This window comes from Panthera pardus, unplaced genomic scaffold (assembly GCF_024362965.1).
Source record: "Panthera pardus isolate Hobbes unplaced genomic scaffold, ASM2436296v1 HiC_scaffold_18, whole genome shotgun sequence".
Taxonomy (NCBI): domain Eukaryota; kingdom Metazoa; phylum Chordata; class Mammalia; order Carnivora; family Felidae; genus Panthera; species Panthera pardus.
Window position 1 is genome coordinate 4,259,054 of NW_026526743.1, and position 20,480 is coordinate 4,279,533.

Genomic DNA, 20,480 nt, shown 5'->3' on the forward strand with positions numbered 1-20,480 from the left:
AGGGAGGGGGAGGGGAAGACTTCCTGGAAGAAGATTTAAAGAGTCGGGGGTGGAAGAGAGGAGGGAGAGGGAATCGGGAACGCTTGCGCAGTAAACACCTCACAGTTGCTTGCCCCTCCCAACCACTTCTCTGCAGCAGGGAATTGCAGGCGGCCCTCCACCTATCCTAGTCCAGCTGAGTGACAACCCCCATTCACTTTCCTTCTCTACCTATCAACGCACTTCTCCCGCCCCCACAGCCGCCCAGTCGGGGGCGGGAATAGGACAGGCCTGGCGAATCCGCGACGCCTGCGTGGGCGATCTACCTGCTCATTGGACATAGTCAACGCCAGTCCCGCCTCCCAGGCACACTCCCCCGCCTTCCTTCTAATCAATCCCTCCCTTCGCCGGATCCAATCAGCATCGGACCCGGCCGCTCGGAGGGGCAGGTCCCATAGCACGCAACCGAACTCCGCCCGTCTCTTGGGCAACGCCTCTTCATCCCCCCCTTCCTGCGAACGGAAATAGCGGGCCGCCGAGCCAATCGTAGCAGCGTGCCTTTGTCCAGCGGCCAATGAGAGAGGGAGCGAGGTGTGAGCCCGAGTCTGAGCGGCAGTAATCCGGGCCAATGGGAGACTGATAGCTCAGGACGACGGGCGCGAGGGGAGGGTCCGGAGGCGGAGCCGCGGCCTGCCAGCCCGCCCGCCAGCCAGCCCGCCCGCCCTCCCCCCCGGCCGGCTAGGCTCTTCGGCGCTGCTTGGGGTCCTTTCCTCCCGGTCCCCGCCTGCCAGCCCCCGCTGAGCTGTGCCCTGCCCGGCCAGGCCTGGAGCCGACACCACCGCCATCATGCCGGCCGTCTCCAAGGGCGATGGGATGCGGGGGCTCGCGGTGTTCATCTCCGACATCCGGAACTGTGAGAGCGCGGCCAGGGGACACTGGAGGGAGGGGGAGCGTGGAATTGAGGGACTCGGGGGTTACAGAGGGGCCCGGGCGTAGAAGCCTTTGCGTCGTAGAGGGGGAGAATAGAGAGGCCCCGGGGGGAACTTTAGGGTGGGGGGAATGGAGAGACTTAGGGTGTCATAGAGTGCCTCTTGAGGTGACGACACGGAGTGACTAGAGGCGTCCGGGAGGGTCTTAGAGGAGAGGAGGCTAGTAAGGTCCCAGGGCTGGGGACCCTAGAGGTGTTCCCTGGGAATGATAGAAAGGCTTGGGGAACCTATTAGCTAGGGGCTTAGAGAAATCCCTGAGGTCGATAGAAAGAGAAGGAGGTGTACGAGTGGGGGGGGGGGGGGTCCCCTGGGCGGCGATAGAGTGGGAGAAGGCCAGAGGGGACCTGGAGGACGTGAAACACAGGAAGCATAATGGTGCCGGGCTTTGAGGGCCTGGATGAGGGGGTGTCATAGAGGGGAAGGGGCTAGGTAGGTCACTGAGGTTCCTGGCTAGTGCATAGAGAGGGCCTGAGAGTAATACAACGTCCCAGAGGGTTGGGGAGGAGAGATGGGAAGGTGGGGGACCATAGTGTGACCCTGGTGAGGGATAGGGGAGCTCCAGGATGGAGGATGGCTTAGTAGACATGGAGGGCAGTGGTGAGGAGACTAGAAGGGTTACTAAGGGGAAAAGAGGGATCTAGGAACACAGAGGAGAGGTGCTGCAGGTGGAGGGTGTTGGGAGAACCTGAGACAGGAAGCTGGGGGCCTGGAAAGAAGAGGACATTATAAAGTGGGGGCTTGGAGGATGTGTCAGAACCGGGAGAGCCCAGAGCTCAAAGAAGGGCCCAGGGAGCCTTGGGAATTTGCGGGGAGGAGATCTGGAAAGCTAAGTGTTGGAGGAAGCCTGGTTCCAGAGAGAGGTCAAGGGTCAGGGAGCAGGGCACTCCTGAATCTACAACCCTCTCCCGTCTGACCACCTCAATATGGGGACAGTGATCACCAGCAGGAAGGATCGTCGTGACGCCGAGAGGCCTGGCGCCAAGTCAGCTCCCAACTCCTGGGAGTGGGTGTTGGTGTTTAGAGCTGCCAAGAGCTTCCGAGGCTGTATCTGCACGGGCTCTGGGGTCAGCCAGACCCGGGTCTGAGTTCGAGCGCTGTCACTCCCCGGCCATGTGACCTTGAACGGGGGACTTCACCTCTTGATTTCCTCATCTGTCAGCAGGGGCTGCTGATTGCACCTTCCTGATGAGGTGGTTGCGATAATGTGTGTGAGTGAGGCCTTTTGCACATTCCAGGCACTGGGCGGTCTTGGCTGTTGTTTTTGTCACTTCGGTGGGTCTGAAGAGCGGCCTCTGTGATTACTGTAGAACTGAGGAGGTGTGAAAGGATCTGGCGTGTCCGAGGTGAACGAGAGGGCTGGAGGCTGTTGGGTGTCAGGTGGAGAAGAGATGTTAATAGTTGTTACGGAAAGAGGTGAGTGAGGAGGGGTTGTGGATTAGGTGGGGGAGGGTGCTAGGAGTAGGTGTGTGTGGCCTCTGATGCCGGTCACGGATGTGACCCTCGGCGACTCGTTTAACCTCTCTAAGGCTCAGTTTTGTCTGCAAGCCCCGCCGATGACAGCACCTTGCCTTCACTCATTCATTCGTTTGACAGATCATTTTTCGTTACCCCCTTTTGACACTGCCTGGGACTGGGCTCCAACAGTGAGCAAGAGTCCCCGGCTTGGGAGCCCCCATGCCGTGAGGGAGATGGAGAATAAACACAGAACTACAGTGAATGATTCCAGGTCAGAGGGTGACTGGGAGGAGGAGCCGGGATTGAGATGGGGCTTGGAGGTGCACGTGAGTAGACTTTTGAGTGAAGCGAGGGCACAAGCCCTGCAGATTTTGGAGGCAAGAGGGGGGTCCAGGCAGAGGAATGGTGTGTTCAAAGGTCCTGGGGTTGCAGCGTGCTTAGCGTGTGTTCAGGTAAGAGCCGAAGGGGGAGAGGGCGGGAGATGAGGGCAGCCACGGATTGTGGAGGGCTTCGTGGGCCTCCGAGAGCGCTTTGGCCTTTCTCTGAGTGAAACGAGAGCGGCAGGAAGGTTTAGAGGCAGGAGGGATGCGAGCTGCTTGATGTTTTAAAATAATTCCTCTGCCTCTGTGAAGAGAAGAGACTCGAGGTGGCGGCGGAAGCAGGGAGATGATTAGGGGCTGCTGCCGGCATCCGGGTGAGAGATGGTGTTGGCTTGACCCGGGGTGACAAGTGGTTGGTCTGGGGACACGTTTTGGAGGATTTGCAGAGGGACTGGATGATGGAGGTGGGGAAGGAAAGAGAAAACAGGTCGGTGTCGCTGCAGGACCCCAGAAGGGGGAGACTCTGCCTCGGGGGCAGTGGAGGGAATTGAGCCAGATGGGTTGGGGCTAGAGAATCGGGGATTCCTCTGGTCCTTCGTCGTCTCGTCAAGTAACTGTTGAATGGCTGGTGTGTTTCAAACCTTACCAAGGGCGCTGGGGACACAGTGGTGAGTAGGACAGATTGGTCTGTGTCCCTTGTGAATCTCCCAGTCCCATGAAGGAGACAGGTACTGCATGAAAATGGTGGCAGTCCTTCTCACAAACACATGTATATAGATGTTCATAGTAGGGCTAGTCGCCGTAGCCCAGGAGCGGAAACAAGACAACCCAAATGTCCACCGTCAGATGCATGGATATACAAAATGTGGTACCCCGTGCCATGGAATATTACTAAGCCATCAAAAAGGACGCACGCTACCACATGGATGAACCTTGAAAACCTCATTCTAAATTCTTTTTTTTTAATTTACTTATTTTATTATTTTCTTTAAGTTTATTCATTTATTTTTGAGAGAGAGAGAGAGAGAGTGTGTGAGCAGGGGAGGGGCAGAGAGAGGGAGACAGAGAATCCAAAGCAGGCTCCAGGCTCTGAGCTGCCAGCGCAGAGCTCGATGCAAGGCTCGAACTCCCGAACCGCGAGATCATGACCTGAGATGAAGTTGGATGCTTAACCGACTGAGCCACCCAGGCGCCCCTTGAAAACCTCATTCTAAGTGACAGAAGCCAGACACAGAAGGCCACATGTATGATTTCGTTTGTCTGAGGTGTCCAGACCAGGTGATGAAAACGTTCTGGAAATAGATCTTGGTGATTGTTGCACAAGACTGTGGATATACCAGAGACCACTGGCTTGCCCACTTTATGGTTGGGTGAATTGTATCTCAATTTTTAAAACTCTTTTTTAATGCTTATTTATTTTTAAGAGACAGAGACAGAATGTGAGGGGGGGAGGGCAGAGAGAGAGGGAAACGGAATCCAAAGCAGGCTCCAGGCTCTGAGCTGTCAGCACAGAGCCTGACGTGGGGTTCGAACTCACCAGCTGTGAGATCATGACCTGAACCGAAGTCAGACGCCCAACCGACTGAGCCACCCAGGCGCCCCTCAATTTTTTTTTTTAAGTGGAAAAAACGTGTAGCTGTCCTAAGTCCGTGAGAGAGAGAGAGAGAGGGCCACCATGTCGAGAGAATGAAAGCTCTATCTGATTGCAGTGCTCAGACAATGTGGCATAGTTAGCCAGGCCAAGGGAGGCAGAGAAGAGCTGGGGAGGCAGAGGGACAACAGTGCAAAGGTCCTGGGGCCCAAGCGAGACTGAGCTAAGGCCTGTGTGGCTGATGCACAGAGGGACGGGATGGGATCTGATTGGGCAGGTGGGCAGAGGCCAAGTCGGTGTCTGTCCTGAGAACACTGGGGAGGGTTTCAAGCAGGAGTGAGGGAGCCGAAGGCCTGAGGGATGTGGATGAGCCAGGGCCCAGAGCCGATCAGGTGGAGGAGGGAGAGGAGTGTTGAGCCATCCTGCTGGAGAATCTGAAGGGCAGAGTGGAGTTCAGGGGGAAGGCTCTAGAAGGAGATGAAAGGCAGGCTTTGAGAAGGAGGGCAAGGAAGGGCAAATTCTGCTGATAAGAAGGGGAAAGGTTCGGGCTGGGCCTGGCCTGAGGGCTTCGTCCTGTGCTCTCTGGAGCGGGGATCTGCCTCCCAGTCACTTAATCTGCCTGGGAGCTTCCCGGGCCCAGGCTGGGGCTGCCCTCCCTCTAGGGCCCCAGCTACCACTAGGCCTGAGGAGAGTTTGCGAATGAGTGATTAAAAAAAGGGGGAGTGGTGCTGGGTTTCACAGTGCCCTGAGCTCCTCCATTGGGGTGCATCCTACTCCAAAGTGTGACCCATTCCATTTGTGGCATCTCCCCCAGCCCCTGGAGCACAGGCCCTGCTCTGATCCTTCCCAGGGTCCCCAGTTCTGCCCTCTGTGGGACCTGGCCCACGGGCGTCCTTGGGAGATGTTTGCTGGTTGAATGAATAAGGAAATGAACGAATGAATGAACCAATCAATCTTTACCGGCCACCAGACGCTGCTCTAAGTAGCGGGACTACAACAGTGAACAGAAGTCCTCTCTCTCATATTCTATGGAAATATATATTCTCCTATTCTCATGCTCATATTCTAAGGGAGCACGGATTGGTACACGAGTAAATATAGAGTATTCAGGTGTATAGACAGGTAGCAGTGGGTGTTGGGAGGAAATAAAGCAGAGAACGGGTATGGGGACAAGGTTAGGGATAGTGCTCTTATATAAGCTGGTCAGACAGTCTCTTGCTGAAAAGAGGACATTGGAGCAAAGAATCAAATTGGGTGGGTGAAATAGGCCTGCATAAATCTGGAGGAGGAAGTTCTTGGCACAGCCTGTGCAAAGGCCCTGAGGCAGGACTGTGCTCGCGGTGTAGGAGGAATTCAAGGAGGAGGAGGAACAGGAAGAGGAGGCCGTGGCTGGCGGGGAGGGCAGGAGTTGCGGTCCGAGAGAGACCTAGTGGGTCTGTAGGGCCTGGAGGATGACAGGACTTCACTGAGCCCCAGCCTCACCCACTTCTGTGTGCCATCTAGTACTCTCGGTCCACAATCTGCATCCGGCACCTTTCCCGTGTGGGGACTGTTGTGAACCCAGGGGGTGCCCCCTGGGAGTGAAGCAGCCACACGTCCCTGCCCTCAGGTGCTGCATTCTGCCCAGAGGCTGAGGGTTGACAAATCGGTGTGTGCACCCTTCGCACGGCTGGCGGCCGCCCAGGGATGCTTTCGGCAGCCGCGTTCTTTTGCAGCCGGTTCTTCACGGAGAGTATTTCCTCTCCGGGGTGGCAATGCCTTTGATAGCACAGAGCACATCTGACCCAGCGAGCCGCGTACGCAAGCTTACATTTTCCAGTAGCCACGTTAAAAAAGTAAAACGAGTGGACGTTTAATGTCTTTTACTTAGAACGTCCGCCGTATTATTTGAATGCGTAATCGATATTTAAAAAAAAAATGTTCACGAGACAGTTGATGTTTCTTTCTCAACCAGGCCACAGTTTCACTGGAAATACTTGTTCTGCATTAAGAGTTCGTACAACTTAGGGTCGAAAAAGCAGATTCCCAAAGTACCTGAGTTGTTCCAAACGTATGTTGCAGTGACTGAATTGAGATTTGGGGTTTTGGGGTTTTTGGGTTTTTAAATAATTTTTTTAACGTTTATTTATTTTGAGAGAGAGAGAGTGGGGGAGGGACAGGGAGAGAGGGAGAGAGAGAATCCCAGGTAGGCTCCACGCTGTCCGCGCAGAGCCGGCCATGGAGCTCGAACCCATGAACTGTGAAATCGTGACCTGAGCCAAAATCAAGAGTCGGATGCTTGACCGACTGAGCCACGCAGATGCCCTGAGATTCGATTCGATTTGATTTGATTTGATTTGATTTGATTGATTTATGTATTTATTTTCCCCTTTCTTTGAGACAGAGCCTGCACATGCGCGAGTGAGCGGGAGGGAAGGGCGGAGGGAGAGAGAATCCCAAGCAGGCTCCATGCCGAGCGCAGAGCCCAGCGCAGGGCTCCATCCCACGACCATTAAAGAGTGTTTACAGAACAAAATATATACGCACGTACATATATTCTGTAAATATTTTTTAGGTTGTCCCTGTATGCTTCCTACGGTCTTTGCATAGGTGATTTCTTCCCCATAAAAATATATATTTAGGGTGCTGGGTGGTTCGGTCGGTCGAGTGTCCAACTCTTGATTTTGGCTCAGATCTTGATCTTACAGTTTGGTGAGTTTGAGCCCCATGTTGGGCTCCATGCTGGCAGCACAGAGCCTGCTTGAGATTCTTTCTCCCTCTCTCTGCCCCTCCCCCAGGCATATTTTCTCTCTCTCTCTCTCTCTCTCAAAGTAAATAATCTCAAAAATATGTATATTTATAATTTAATATGCAAATATATTAATTTACATATGCATGTGTACATACACAGAGCTGGCATATGTATAAAAAAGCCCACAGGGGCCCCTGGGTGGCTCGGTTGGTAGGCGTCCGACCTCAGCTCGGGTCATGAACGGCGGTTCGTGGGTTCGAGCCCCACGTCAGGCTCTGTGCTGACCGCTCGCTCAGAGCCCGGAGCCTGCTTCAGATGCTGTGTCTCCTCTCTCTGCCCCTCTCCCGCTCACGCTTTGTCTCGCTCTGTTTCTCAAAAATAAATAAATGTAAAAAAAAAAAAGCCCACAGATATAAGTGTCAAGCTTGATGAACTTTTCCTGACTGAACACAGCTACAGAACGGGCCCCCCAGATGCAGAAACAACATCCTTGGTTCCCTGGCACCCTCCTTGTCAACGCTCCCAGCCCCGACCCTCCTCCAAGGATGACCACGGCTCTGTCATCCAACACCATAGGTTAGTTTTGCCTGCTTCTCGAAGCTTTTTTTTTTTTTTTAAGTTTATTCATTTATTTTGAGAGAGAGAAAAAGTACGAGTTGGGGGGGAGGGGCAGAGAGAGAATGAGAGAAAATCCCGAGCAGGCTCTGTGCTGATAGCACAGAGCCCGATGGGGGGCCCGAACTCATGTACCGTGAGAGCGTGACCCGAGCCAAAACCAAGAGTCAGCAGCTTAACCTACTGAGCCACCCAGGTGGGCTCGAAGCTTTTCATAGAGGTTTAAACAAAGCCCAGAGAATGCTCTAGCCCCAAATTCAATTGCTGTTCAAATGTCCATCTATCTGCGATGACGTTTAAGCAGGCGGTTTGTAATATATGGTCTATTTATAAAACAGGACTTTTTTTTTTTTTTGGTCCTTACAGAATAGTTTTAAGGCAAGCACTTAAAACAGTTGTGGCCATCTAAAAAAAAATAAAAAACAAAAAACAATAAAAATAAGTAAAAATAAGGAGAACAGAGCGTGCACCTTGCACCCTTGCTGGGTGCTGTCCCCCACCCCCTGCCACCACCCTCACACAGGTTCTCCTCTCCCGTGAACTGCTCCTGAACCCTCCTCACCTTTCACTGCCCTCCTCAAATGTCCCCTCCTCGAGGCAGCCACCACCAAGGGCCCCAAGCGGCCTCTGTCCCTGCGCATCTCACTCAGGTGTGGGGACAGGGCTCGTTGATCGCCTGCGCCCTATCAGGCCGGGAGCCCCTGGAGGCAAATCACAAGTGCAACGTCCGGGTGGGTCCTGGGTGCCCCGTGTCGCCGCGCCACTCAGGCCTGGCCCGTGGGGCTCAAAAACCGAGTAATTACTACATGAAGGATCAGATGGCCTCTGGGGCTACACAGGCCAATTCCGGCTCATCACTGAGGAACTGACCCTTCATCGCCTGGGTCCCAGAGACCCTGTCCCACTGTCATCCCCAGGCCCTCCATCCCCTTCCTGAGGGCAGAGAGAGAGAGCACAAGCAGGAGCGGGGGAGGGGCAGAGAGGAGGCACAGAATCCGAAGCAGGCTCCAGGCTCCGAGCTGTCAGCACAGAGCACGACGTGGGGCTCGCACTCACGAACCGTGAGATCATGACCCGAGCTGAAAACAGACGTTTAACCCACTGAGCCACCCAGGCGCCCCAACACGCACTTCTTAAGGCCCTTATTCCTGTCTTCATGCCTCTTCTCAGGTCGGCACTTGGTAGGCCCTTGGAACACAGAGTTGCTACCCAGATCCTGGCCCTGCCCGCGAAGGGCTCCTCCTGTGGTCTGGGGGACAGGGGCAGACCCCGACACCCACAGCATGTGCTGTGCTCTGCTGGAGGTGACACAGGCAGTGTGGAGCCCAGAGGAGGCCCTGGAACAGCGCTTTCCCGCTGACATAGAGTATGAGCCACGGGTGTGGTTTCCACTTTTCCTGTAGCCACGTTTTTTTGTAAAAGGAGAAAGAAACTGGCAAATTTAACTTTAATAATATGTTTACATAATCTGATACACCAAAATATTGTTATTTCAATATGTCTGGCATGGGTGTTTGTTTGTTTGTTTCTTTGTTTTAAGTATTTTTGAGGGGTGCCTGGGTGGCTCAGTTGGTTGAGCGACCGACTCTTGGTTTTGATCATGATCAAACTCAGGTCGTGATCTCATGGTTCGTGAGTTTGAGCCCCGCGTCGGGCTCTGACAGTGTGGAGCCTGCTTGGGATTCTCTCTCTCTCTCTCTCTCTCTCTCTCTCTGTCTCTCTCTCTTTCTCTCCCTTGTCCCTACTCCCCGCCTTTCTCTACTCCTCCCCCACTTGCACTCTCTCTCTGTCTTAAAAAATTTTTTATTTTTGAGATGGGGTGGGCAGAAAGTGAGGGGGACAGGATCCAGATTGGGCTCTGTGCTGACAGCAGAGAGCCCAATGTGGGACTCTAACTCACACACCGCGAGACCACGACCTGAGCCGAATTCGGACACTCAGTTGATTGAGCCACCCAGGCGCCCCAATATATTTTTTAATTTTTTTAATGTTTATTTCTGAGAGAGAGAGAGAGAGAGAGAGAGAGAGACAGAACATGAGCAGGGGAGGGGCAGAGAGAGAGGGAGACACAGAATCCGAAGCAGCTCCAGGCTCCGAGCTGTCAGCACAGAGCCCGACACAGGGCTCGAACTCATGAACTGTAAGATCACGACCCGAGCCGAAGTCGGACGCCCAACCGACCGAACCACCCAGGCGCCCCGATATTGTTAAATTTTCAATGAAATATTTTACGTTCTTTCCCCCCCCACCCCCGTCTCCCAGATCCAGTGTGTTTTTGCCACGTTAACCCCATCTCAGTCCGGAACAGCCACGTTTCAGGTGCTCAAGAGCGGCCCGGCTGGGAGCTCCCGTATTGGACAGCGCAGCTCAGGGCCCGCTAAGCGATGCTCATAATCTGAAGTGGGAGCCAAGGTTAGACAGTAAATATAAATAAAATAGTTACATGGTGTGAAATGTGCTTAGGGAAGACTTTTATTTTTATTTATTTTTATTTTTATTTATTTTTTTTAAACTTTTTTTTCAATGTTTATTTTTGAGACAGAGAGAGACAGAGCATGAACAGGGGAGGGTCAGAGAGAGAGAGAGACACAGAATCCGAAGCAGGCTTCAGGCTCCGAGCTGTCAGCACAGAGCCCGACGCAGGGCTCGAACTCACGGACCGTGAGATCATGACCTGAGCCGAAGTCGGATGCTTAACCGACAGAGCCACCCAGGCGCCCCAAGGCTTTTATTTTTAATGGTGGAAACAAGTATAAAGCATTGGCTGTGTTTTTTTTGTGTTTTTGTTTTTGTTTTCCAGTGTATTTATTTATTTCAAGAGACAGGGAGAGAGAGAATCCCAAGCAGGCCCCGCGTTGTCAGCACAGAGCCCGAAGTGGGGCTCGAAGCCCCGAGCCGTGAGATCATGACCTGAGCCAAAATCAAGAGTTGGCCACTTAACCGACTGGGCCACCCAGGCGCCCCAAGGCGTTGTCTTTAAAAAAGTGGTCAGAGAAGGGCTCTTGGAGGAGGTGACAAGAGCTGAGACCCAGCTGACAAGGAGCTAACGGGAGAGATGGGCCGGGCAAAGGGTGCAGCACACGCAAGGCCCCTGAGAGAGGAGGGAACGTGGGAGGCCGTGGGTGGAACACACAGTGAGGTGGTGAGGGGTGACGTTGGTGGGGTGGCCGGGGCAGGGCCACAGGGCTTGGTAGCCATGGGGTGGAGTCCCCCCAGCAGGAGGCCGGGAGGCCAGGAAGGAGGCCGCTGCAGTGATTCGGGTCTGGGTGCGGTGGTCGTGGCGGGGGTCCCGCTGTTCTGTAGGTCAAGCCAAAGGGATGTGGCGACGGCTTGAGTGAAATGCTAACGCATCCGGGTTTCTGTCTGGACGAGCCGAGTGAGCCTGTCGAGGACAAGATGGTGAAGTCTGGCTCCAGTGGGACTGGGGGACGTGGGGAGGGACGCAGCAGGCGGCGAGGGTGGCCGAGAGACCCGGTCACCGTCCAGCCGGCTTGCCCTGATAGAGGAGGTGCCCGAACATCGAGGAGCACGGGGAGCACAGGACCTAGCCTCTGGGGTCAGGGAAAGTCCTCTTATCAGAAGAGTAGGAATGTCGCAGACAAGTTGGGGAGAGGTTGGCAGCCGGGAAATGGAGGAAGTGGGTCTGTGGGGCGACAGGATGTATGGAGGGACAGGAAGGGAGTGGACGAGGTCAGCACCCACAAGTCTGGCCTTGTGACTGGGACGCAGTGGGACCTTCATGACGTTGGGAACCTGGGGGAGGAGCAGGTTTTCAGGAGATGCTGAGCTCAGTGGGGATGGGGTAGGGGTGAGAGTCCTTGGGGACAGTTAGAAGGCAGCCGAACTATTCATTCATTCATTCATTCATTCATCCATCCATCCATCCATCCATCATATATTTCTTGCCAGGCCAGTTCTGGGGGCTGGTGGTGGAGGCATAACCAGAGCTGTGGGTAGAGATAGGGGCTCCCAGGGTGAGTACAGTTCAGGGGCCACAGTGAGAGGAGGAAGGAGGGAGCAAGTCAAGGGTCACCCCAAGTTATGTGCCAGGCTTCTCCTCCGGGTTGTAAAGACCACTGAGCCATGATTCTCACCTCCGTGAAGCTCCCAGCTAGAGACGGGGCCCAGGCCTAACCTCAGCCCCAGGGCCCAAGGCCCCAGGGTGGCGAGAGTGTGCCCTTCCCGCAGGGAGGGGCCTTGCCAAGGAAAATGAGGACAGGGAGCTCAACTGTCTGCGACCCTCATCACCTGCTCTGCCTTCTCCTCCCCAGGTAAGAGCAAGGAGGCGGAGATTAAGAGAATCAATAAGGAACTGGCCAATATCCGCTCTAAGTTCAAAGGTAGGTTGGTGGCCTGGACTCCTAGGGCTGGGAGAGGGGCTGGAGGCCTGGGTCTGAGGGAGGAAGGGACTGGGGACTTGCAGGCATGATCCTTCCTCATTCTGCCTCCCCTTTCCTCCTTCCTCCGGCCCTAGGGGACAAAGCCTTGGACGGCTACAGTAAGAAAAAGTATGTGTGTAAACTGCTGTTCATCTTCCTGCTGGGGCATGACATTGACTTTGGGCACATGGAAGCTGTGAACCTGCTCAGCTCCAACAAGTACACGGAGAAGCAAATAGTGAGTCCGGGTGGGGGAGGGGCTGGGAGCCTGGACTTCTGGGTCTGAGGGAGGAGGGAGCTGGGAGTCTGGATTCCTGGGTCTGAGGGAGGAGGGAACTAGGAGTACAGACCCCAGGATGGGAGGGTTGGGGTCTAGGACCAAGTAGCCACAAGGCTCTCAGCCCCCCACCTCCTCCCTCACCCAGGGTTACCTGTTCATCTCGGTTCTGGTGAACTCAAACTCCGAGCTGATCCGGCTCATCAATAACGCCATCAAGAATGACCTGGCCAGCCGTAACCCGACCTTCATGTGCCTGGCCCTGCATTGCATCGCCAACGTGGGCAGCCGGGAGATGGGCGAGGCCTTTGCCGCCGACATCCCACGCATCCTGGTGGCTGGGTGAGGCACTGGGGACCCAGGAGGGGTGGGGTTTGGGATGGAATAGATAAGGTCCAGCCAAGTTCGAGGGTCAGAGAGGCTGTGTCACCTGCCCAAGGTCTCCTAGCCAGGATGTGGGGGTAATGCCGGGCTTAGATCCTAGTGGCAGCCCCACGGTTCTCTCTCTTCATCTCACCAAGCCAACTCAGTGGTGTGAAGCGACCTCCCCAACAAAGCCAGTGGGGTGTCTGTCTGATTAAGTGACCTTTAATAGCTAGCATAGAAGAGGTAGCAACCGGAAGTTATGTTGGTGACAGCCCTCCAGGACTTCTGCTTCTTCGTTCATTCATTTAACAAACATCCGGCGAGCAGCTACTGTGCGCAAAGTGTCATGTTGATCGCAAGGGATACAGTCGTGACCAGAAATGGACACGGTCATCGCCCTCCCAGGCATTCATGGTCCAGAGTGGGAAATACACTTGGATTGAATAATTGCAGGATGAACCGTATACTTCCTCTCGGAACCATGCTGTGGGGCACGGGAGCCCATAAGGACATTTAGTTGGGCGCCTGACCTAGTCTGGGGGAGAGGGAGAGCTTCCCAGAGGAAGCGGCATCAGGCTGACACCTGGGCACGGAGGAGTGGTTGGCCGTGGAAGGGGGAAAGGCATGAGATGAGGGGCACTGGGGTAGGCCTGTGCGATCATCCTGAGGCTGGAGGTCACTCATCAAATGTTTTTTGAGGGCCTTCAATATGCTGGCACTGTTGTGGGTTTGGGGAGGCAGGAGGGAGAAGAGAGGACTGTTGTGCCCACCCTCAGGAAGCTTACATCTAGGGAGGGTACCCAAAGAGCAAATACATACGTAAAAAAGTAAGATGAGTTCGGATAGTGATAAACGCTGTGAAGAAAACAAAAGTGGGTAGTGGGCAACAGGGGTAGTGGGGGCAGCAAGGGTGGTGGCGGAAGCTGCTTAAATAGACTCATCAGGGAGGGTCTGTCCAAGGAGCTGACGCAATTTGAGACCGGAATGGTGAGAAGATAGTTATTTTAAAATGTTGGAGAATGTCCAAAGCAAAAGGAGCAGCAAGTGCAAAGGCCCTGAGGCATGAGCTCTCTGCATTCAAGGAACCAAGAGGCAGTCTCTGTAGCCGGAGTGCAGCGAACAAGAGAGAGAGGGGAGTTTGGATTTTATTCTAATTGAAATGGAAGGCAGTTGGTTTGTTTTAAGTAAGCACGTGACATGATTGTCTTTGTAATTTTATTTTATTTTTTAACTTTTTTTAAGTTTGTTTATTTTTTAAAGGAGAGAGACACAGAGCGTGAGCGGGGAAGGGGCAGGGAGAAAGAAGGAGACACAGAATCCGAAGCAGGCTCTAGGCTCCAAGTTGTCAGCACAGAGCCCGACACGGGGCTTGAACCCACAAACTGCGAGATCGTGACCTGAGCCGAAGTTGGATGCTTCACCGACTGAGCCACCTAGGCGCCCCTGTAATTTTATTATTTTTTTAAGTTTATTTATTTTGAGAGAGACAGAGACAGTGCGAGTGGGGGAAGGGCAGAAAGAAGGAGAGAGAGAATCCCAAGCAGGTTCCATGCTGCCAGCACAGAGCCTGACACAGGGCTCAAATCCACGAAGCCGTGAGATCATGACCTGAGCTGAAATCTAGAATCGGATGCTTAACCGACTGAGCCACCCAGGTGCCCCTGGCTTTGTATTTTTAAAAGATCACCCAGCTTGGTATGGGAGAAGGTACAATGTGTATTTCTAGTAGCGTGGTGGACTAGATTCCTGACTGATGCTCTTGCTGAAACCCAACTATCAATGTTGGATAAAAGAAGAAAGGAAATATTCTTCAGCGTATTCAGAGCTAGTGAGAAAACGAGGAGCATACAGGCCACAAGCTAAGAAGGGCCTGGCACCTGGGAAAATGAGCAGAGTGCCAAAGCCAGAGTTTGCTTGGAGGGTGAACCTAGATATTGGTTTTGGGGCCCTGCGGCCTCTGGGAACAGGATACAAAGCTTGTCTGAGGAGAAGCTCCAGAGGCCACACTTCAAAGTGAGGGTGACCTAGAAATAAATCCCCTCGGGGACTATCAGCAAAATTACCTGTTTCGAACCTTGGCACGGAGCAGCCCACACACTGGTTTTCAGCCTGATTTTCCCCTACCTGGGCTGTCCACAAGTTCTGAAGCCAAACTTTAAAGTGCTTTAAGCTGGTAGTAGCTGAGGCCTGACATAAGCAAACCAGCCTTTTCTGGAGAAGCCCGCCTTCACCACAGATGAAGCTCCCAGTTAACATGAGTAACACACAATCGAAAATCACTAAACACAGGCCGTGCAACACCATGAGGGAGAACCAGCAGAAAGGAAGCTGAAAATAATAATCAAATTGGAATATTCACATATAAGGTAACATAAATATGTTTCATATGTTTCAGTAAATAAGAAAACAGTTGAAAAATGGAAGTGCAAGCAGATCTGAAAAAGAAATGGAGAGTATTATTTAGGTGGTCTGGTTTAGCAGCCGGGTAGACAGAGCCAACGCAGATTTAGTAAACAGGCAATAGAAATGATGAAATTCACCAGCATGCAGCCCAGAGAAAGGAAGAGATGGAAAATTTAGAGAGAGAGGTTAAGAGTCATGGAAGATGGGGTGCTTGGATGGCTCAGTCGGTTAAGCGTCCAACTTTTGATTTCAACTCAGGTTGTGATCTCACGGTTCAGGAGTTCAAGCCCTGCATCTGGCTCTGCGCTAACAGTGGGGAGCCTGCTTGGGATTTTCTCTCTCTCTCTCTCTTTCTCTCTGCCCCTCCTCAGCTTGCTCTCTCTCTCTTTCAAAATAAACACATAAACATTAAAAAAAAAAAAAAAAAAAAGAAAGAGTCATGGAAGATAGAGAAGGTCTAACAATGCCATCTAGAGCTCTAGCAAGAGAGAAGGAAGAGAAGGTGACAGGGCCGTTGTTTGAACGGGTAACGGCTGAGAATGTCCCAGAAACAATGAAAGAGGCCAATCCTCGGCATCAAGCAGCTCAAGAAACCATAAGCAGAACTAGAGACTGGGGGCGGGGGGGTGGTAGCGGGGAGACCACTGAGGTGTCTGTTGCCGTCCAGGTCAGAACTGCCGGGGGCTGGCTATGTTCGGGAAGTGACGCTGACGGGACGGGTTACGTGGGGGTAGGAAAGAGAGAGAGGATGAGGGTGAACAGGTGTGCGGATGACCGAGACTGGGGAGGAGCAGGGACTCTAGAGGCAGGACCTGAGCCAGGTTTGGCCACGTGGGACGTGAGGTGCCTATTGGCCATCTGGGCCGAGATGTCAGGTGGGCGACTGGATGGCGGGGACTCGAGGCTGGAGAGCGAGTGTGGGAGAGCCGTGCACGGAGCACTAAAAATGGCACGCGGGCCACACACAGCCTCTCCACGGTTCAAGTCGCTACATTAGACAAAGGAAGAACATAAACGCGTGAAACTTATTTTAATATTTTAATTTAACCCAGTCACTCTAAAATATTTTCACGTTGACCTTGGATCAGCATGAAAATTATCCATGTAACCGTTCGCGTCATCACCACCTGTAAGTGTGATGCACGCACACGCACACACATTGTGTTTCTGCTCGGGTTCTCCTCGCTTCCTGTGTCCAGCAGCCACACGTTGCTGGGGCCACCGTACGGGACAGCGCAGGATGGACAGTAATTAAAGCCACGGCCAGTTGAAGTGCCTCAGGGAAGACATGAGAGGGGACGAGGAGTGACCTAAGGCTAAGCCCCGGGGCAGCCCAGCCGGTCGAGGTCCGGCCAGGGAGATGGGAGGAGAATGTAGAACGGGCCATAGGGCGGGACTAGAAGAACCCTTCGCATCGGACGGACTGGTCAGTCGTGACAGATGCCGTTTTCGGTTTCTTTAAGATGAGGACAGGCAGGCACCATCGGCTTGGGTGAGACACAAATTGCCGGCTTCCCCAACGGGGAGAGCTTGGTGCCTGGGAGGGCCGAGAAGGAGGCCAGCGTGACAGACTCGTGAGCAGAGGCGATGTCCTAGTTGCCCGCCAGGGAATGGATGCTGGGGGCTTGTGCCGCGCCAGAGTCAGCGGCCAGGCCGGGGACGTCTGAGTGCTCGGCTGGTCTCTCTCGACTCCCGAAGCTTGGCCTTGGCGGGTGACGGGAGCACAGGGGAATATATTTTTTTAGGTAGATTTTTTTTTATTTTAATTGAAGATCAAATCCACATCATACCCAGTTCACTGTTTCAACTATTTTAAAGCACGCAGTTCGGTGGGTTTTAGGATATTCACAATGTTGTGCAACCACGACCACTCTCTTAATTCCAGAACGTTTCTTTAACCCCGGGAAGAAGCCCCATACCTGTTAGCCGTCACTCCCCATTGCCTTTGCCCCTCGCTCCAGGCAACCACTCATCTGCTTTCTGTTGTGCTGGATTTGCCCACTCCGAACATTTCAGATAAACAGAAGCGCCCAACACATGGCCTTTTGTGTCTGGCTTTTTTCACTTGGCCTAATGTTTTCGTGGTTCCCCCGTGTCGTATGAAGCTGTGGTTCTTTCCTTTCTGTGGCCCAATAGTGATATTCGGCTGTATTCATCCATCAGAAAGTTTCCACCTTTTTTTTTTTGGACTATTACGAATAATGTACACATACCTAGTGTGAACTTTGTTTTCACTTGGTAGATGCCTGGGTGCAGGATTGCTGGGTCATGTAGTAGCACAGCTTTTTAAAAAAAAGAAGGCGGGGGCCCCTGGGTGGCTCAGTCGGTTGAGTGTCCGACTCTTGATTTCAGCTCAGGTGATCCCAGGGGTCTCGGGATCAAACCCCGCGTCGGGCTCCGAGCTGAGCCTGGAGGCTGCTTGGGATTCTCTCTCTCTCTCTGTCCCTCTGCCCTGCTCACTCATGTGCTCTCTCTCTCAAAAAAAAAAAAAAAAAGAAAAAGAAACAGTTACGGTAGAATTCCTTCCATATCCTTCACACCTGCTCCACTTTTCCCTACCTCCCTGTGCCCTGAATTTGACGGTCATAATTCCCACATGCCCCCTTGTCCTTTTACACCTGGGCACACACCCCTACATTATGCAGTTTTCAGCTTTACCTAACTAGTCGCACCGTCTGTCTTCACGTTAACCAAGGTGATAAATAGCCCTTATTCCTCCATTTGGTGTGCGGCTGGACGTTCCCTTCCCTGTATCTGGAGGTGACGGTAGAGGTCACCTCCCTCGAGAGCTCTGATGAGGGTTCCTGTGTAGAAACACCTAGAACAAAACATGGCCTGGGCTCAGGGCTCCTGACACATGGGCTGTAACAATGGTAAAACGGTCATTAATGGAGCACCACTGGGGCAGACCTTCTGCCAGTTTTGGTTTTAGTTTGACGACCGTCCGTCGGTGAACGTTCTCGAGCCATCGCCCTGAACACGCGTGTGCGCCCTTCCCCAGGGTGGGTGTCCAGGAGCATATCGCCGGGCCTGGTCCGCGTCACTCCCAGGGGCACGCGGGCCAGGGGCGCCCAGCACCTGTCCCACCCCACCCCCACCCGCTGGGCTCCTTTCCTGAGGGCCCGTCCCCATGTCTGCACCCCCGGCCCGGCCGGCACGCACACGTCTGCCTGTCTGATGGGAGCATACAGAGCTGCTCTGTCGCCGCAGTTCGCGTTTCTACTGCTCGTCCTGGGAGAGGTCTTTGCACCCGACCTTCGACTGGTGCAGGGACTTCCCTTGGTGCCCTCGGCCCGGGCTCTGGTTGAATCCTCTCCGGGAGAGCTGCACCTCGAGGCGGCCGCCCGGGCTCTCAGAACAGCTCCCGCGCCCCCTCTGTGCTCCAGGCCGCGCCAGCTGCTGGTCCACGGTGCCGTTTCTCCATCCCCCAGCCCATCAGAGAGGGTCAGCGGCTTGCCCCGGAGCCGCGCCCCACAAGTCAGGACCTCGAGCACACACATCTGGCCCCGGTTCCTCGGTTTGTCATAAGGAGGAGATGGACAGGGTGCCTGGGTGGCTCAGTCGGCAGAGCGTTTGACTTCGGCTGGGGTCATGGTCTTGTAGTTCTGTGCGGCTGGGGTCGCACTCACCTCCCCCCGCCAAACTGTGCCCCTGCAGGGACAGCATGGACAGCGTGAAACAGAGCGCGGCCCTGTGCCTGCTGCGACTCTACAAGGCCTCGCCTGACTTAGTGCCCATGGGCGAGTGGACGGCCCGCGTGGTGCACCTGCTCAACGACCAGCACATGGTGAGGCCCCTGCCCGCTCACCGGGAGGGGCCTTGGACGCTCACGTAGAAGCCCAGAGAGTTCCGCCTCTGCCCTGATTCCCACCTGGACGCCCAGGGATCCCCACCTCTGTCCCTGCCTTTACTCAGGCACCCAGAGATCTTGGTCCAGTGTCCTTAGTACCTGTCACCCACCCAAGTGTCCAGAAACCCCCACGTCGATCCCTGATTCCCCCCCCCTGACTGCCCAGGGATCCCGTCCAGTGTCCCCCACACCCATCACCCACCCGGCCCTTGAGCCTCTGCTTTCAGATCCACAGCCTGGACACTTATCCCCAGTCTGACCCTCCCCCACCGCCCCCCCAGCCCTGACCTGCCATTTGTCTGTCTCTGCAGGGTGTGGTCACGGCTGCTGTCAGCCTCATCACCTGTCTCTGCAAGAAGAACCCGGACGACTTTAAGACCTGCATCTCTCTGGCCGTGTCTCGCCTGAGCCGGGTGGGTGTGGTCTTGGCGCTGGCTGCAGGGAGGTGGCCTTCCCTGGAGGCTCTGTCCCCTGGAGCCCCTCTCTCGTCCCCCTCCTTCTCCCGGAGCGGCAGCCCCGCCCAGTGGTGATGAACTCAGGCTCTGAACTAGGTTCATCCTGGCTCGGCCACTTCCAGAGAGGCTTCGCCTCTCTGGGCCTCATGTCCCCAGTCTGTTCAATGGGGACACTCCCGGCGCCCACCTCACGGTGTAGCTGCTGTCAGTCCGTCTATATGGTGTTAGTATGAAAACCCGGGAGGTGAGAACAGCTCTCCGGATTCCCACCCCACCCCCCCGCCGTCCTGTCTCTTACTTTCTCCTACTTCTCTTTCTCCTACATCTCCCTTCCCCTCTTTCCTTCTGCTTCTCTTACCACCTTCGCCCATGTCCTGGGAACATGCCCTGAGGCCTCCTGTGGGGACACAGATGAGTCAGCCTGAGCCCTGTCCTGTTCGGGGGGGGGGGGGGGGGGGGGGGGGGAGGGGAGGGGCACGCGGTAGGGCCGACAGTGTCCCAGATTTTCACGGGAGTGATCTGTGCTGTCACGGAGGTAGTGCAGGGCACTGTAGACCCCCAGAGGAGACACTTAACCCAGCCTGGCACTCTAGGAAGGCTTCCCGGGAGAGGTGATCCCTGAACTGAGACTTGGAGTGAATATGAACATTTCCTGGGCAGGTAAGGGGAGGCCTGGATTCTCAAGCAAAGAGAACAAACACACCAGCTCATTCAGTTGCTTTGTCATTCATTCACCATACATCTGAATACTCCTGTGTGCCAGGCTGGTCCGGGAGACACCTACAGTGACACTCGGGTCAGGGCACATACCATCATGGCAGTGGCACAGAGCATGGTGGGAATGCTTCCTGGAGGAGGGGTGAGCAGGAGTTTGCCATAAGGAAAAGTCCCACACCCTTCTACTAATTCCCCACCTATTCCCCGAGCCTTTCTTTCTTTCTTTCTTTTTTTTTAACGTTTGTTTATTTTTGAGAGAGAGAAGAAGCAGGGGAAGGGCAGGGGTGTGGGGGGGAGAGAATCCCAAGCAGGCTCCACGCTGTCAGCCCTTGGAGCAAGGAGCTCACGGGAGG

The 20,480-nt window shown here is 54.3% G+C and overlaps 1 protein-coding gene across 2 annotated transcripts in view; it reads left to right on the forward strand.

Annotated features, from left to right (window-relative positions):
• The first annotated feature begins 687 nt into the window (after positions 1–687).
• AP2A1 (adaptor related protein complex 2 subunit alpha 1) overlaps positions 688–20,480 on the forward strand; it is a 30,160-nt gene continuing 10,367 nt past the window's right edge. For both annotated transcript variants that reach the window (XM_053905644.1, XM_053905645.1), the window contains exons 1-6: positions 688–892; positions 11,952–12,020; positions 12,155–12,297; positions 12,485–12,678; positions 18,763–18,892; positions 19,267–19,368. In XM_053905644.1, coding sequence (XP_053761619.1) covers positions 826–892; positions 11,952–12,020; positions 12,155–12,297; positions 12,485–12,678; positions 18,763–18,892; positions 19,267–19,368 — 705 coding nt within the window. In that variant the 5' untranslated portion in view covers positions 688–825. The remainder of the gene's footprint in view (positions 893–11,951; positions 12,021–12,154; positions 12,298–12,484; positions 12,679–18,762; positions 18,893–19,266; positions 19,369–20,480) is intronic.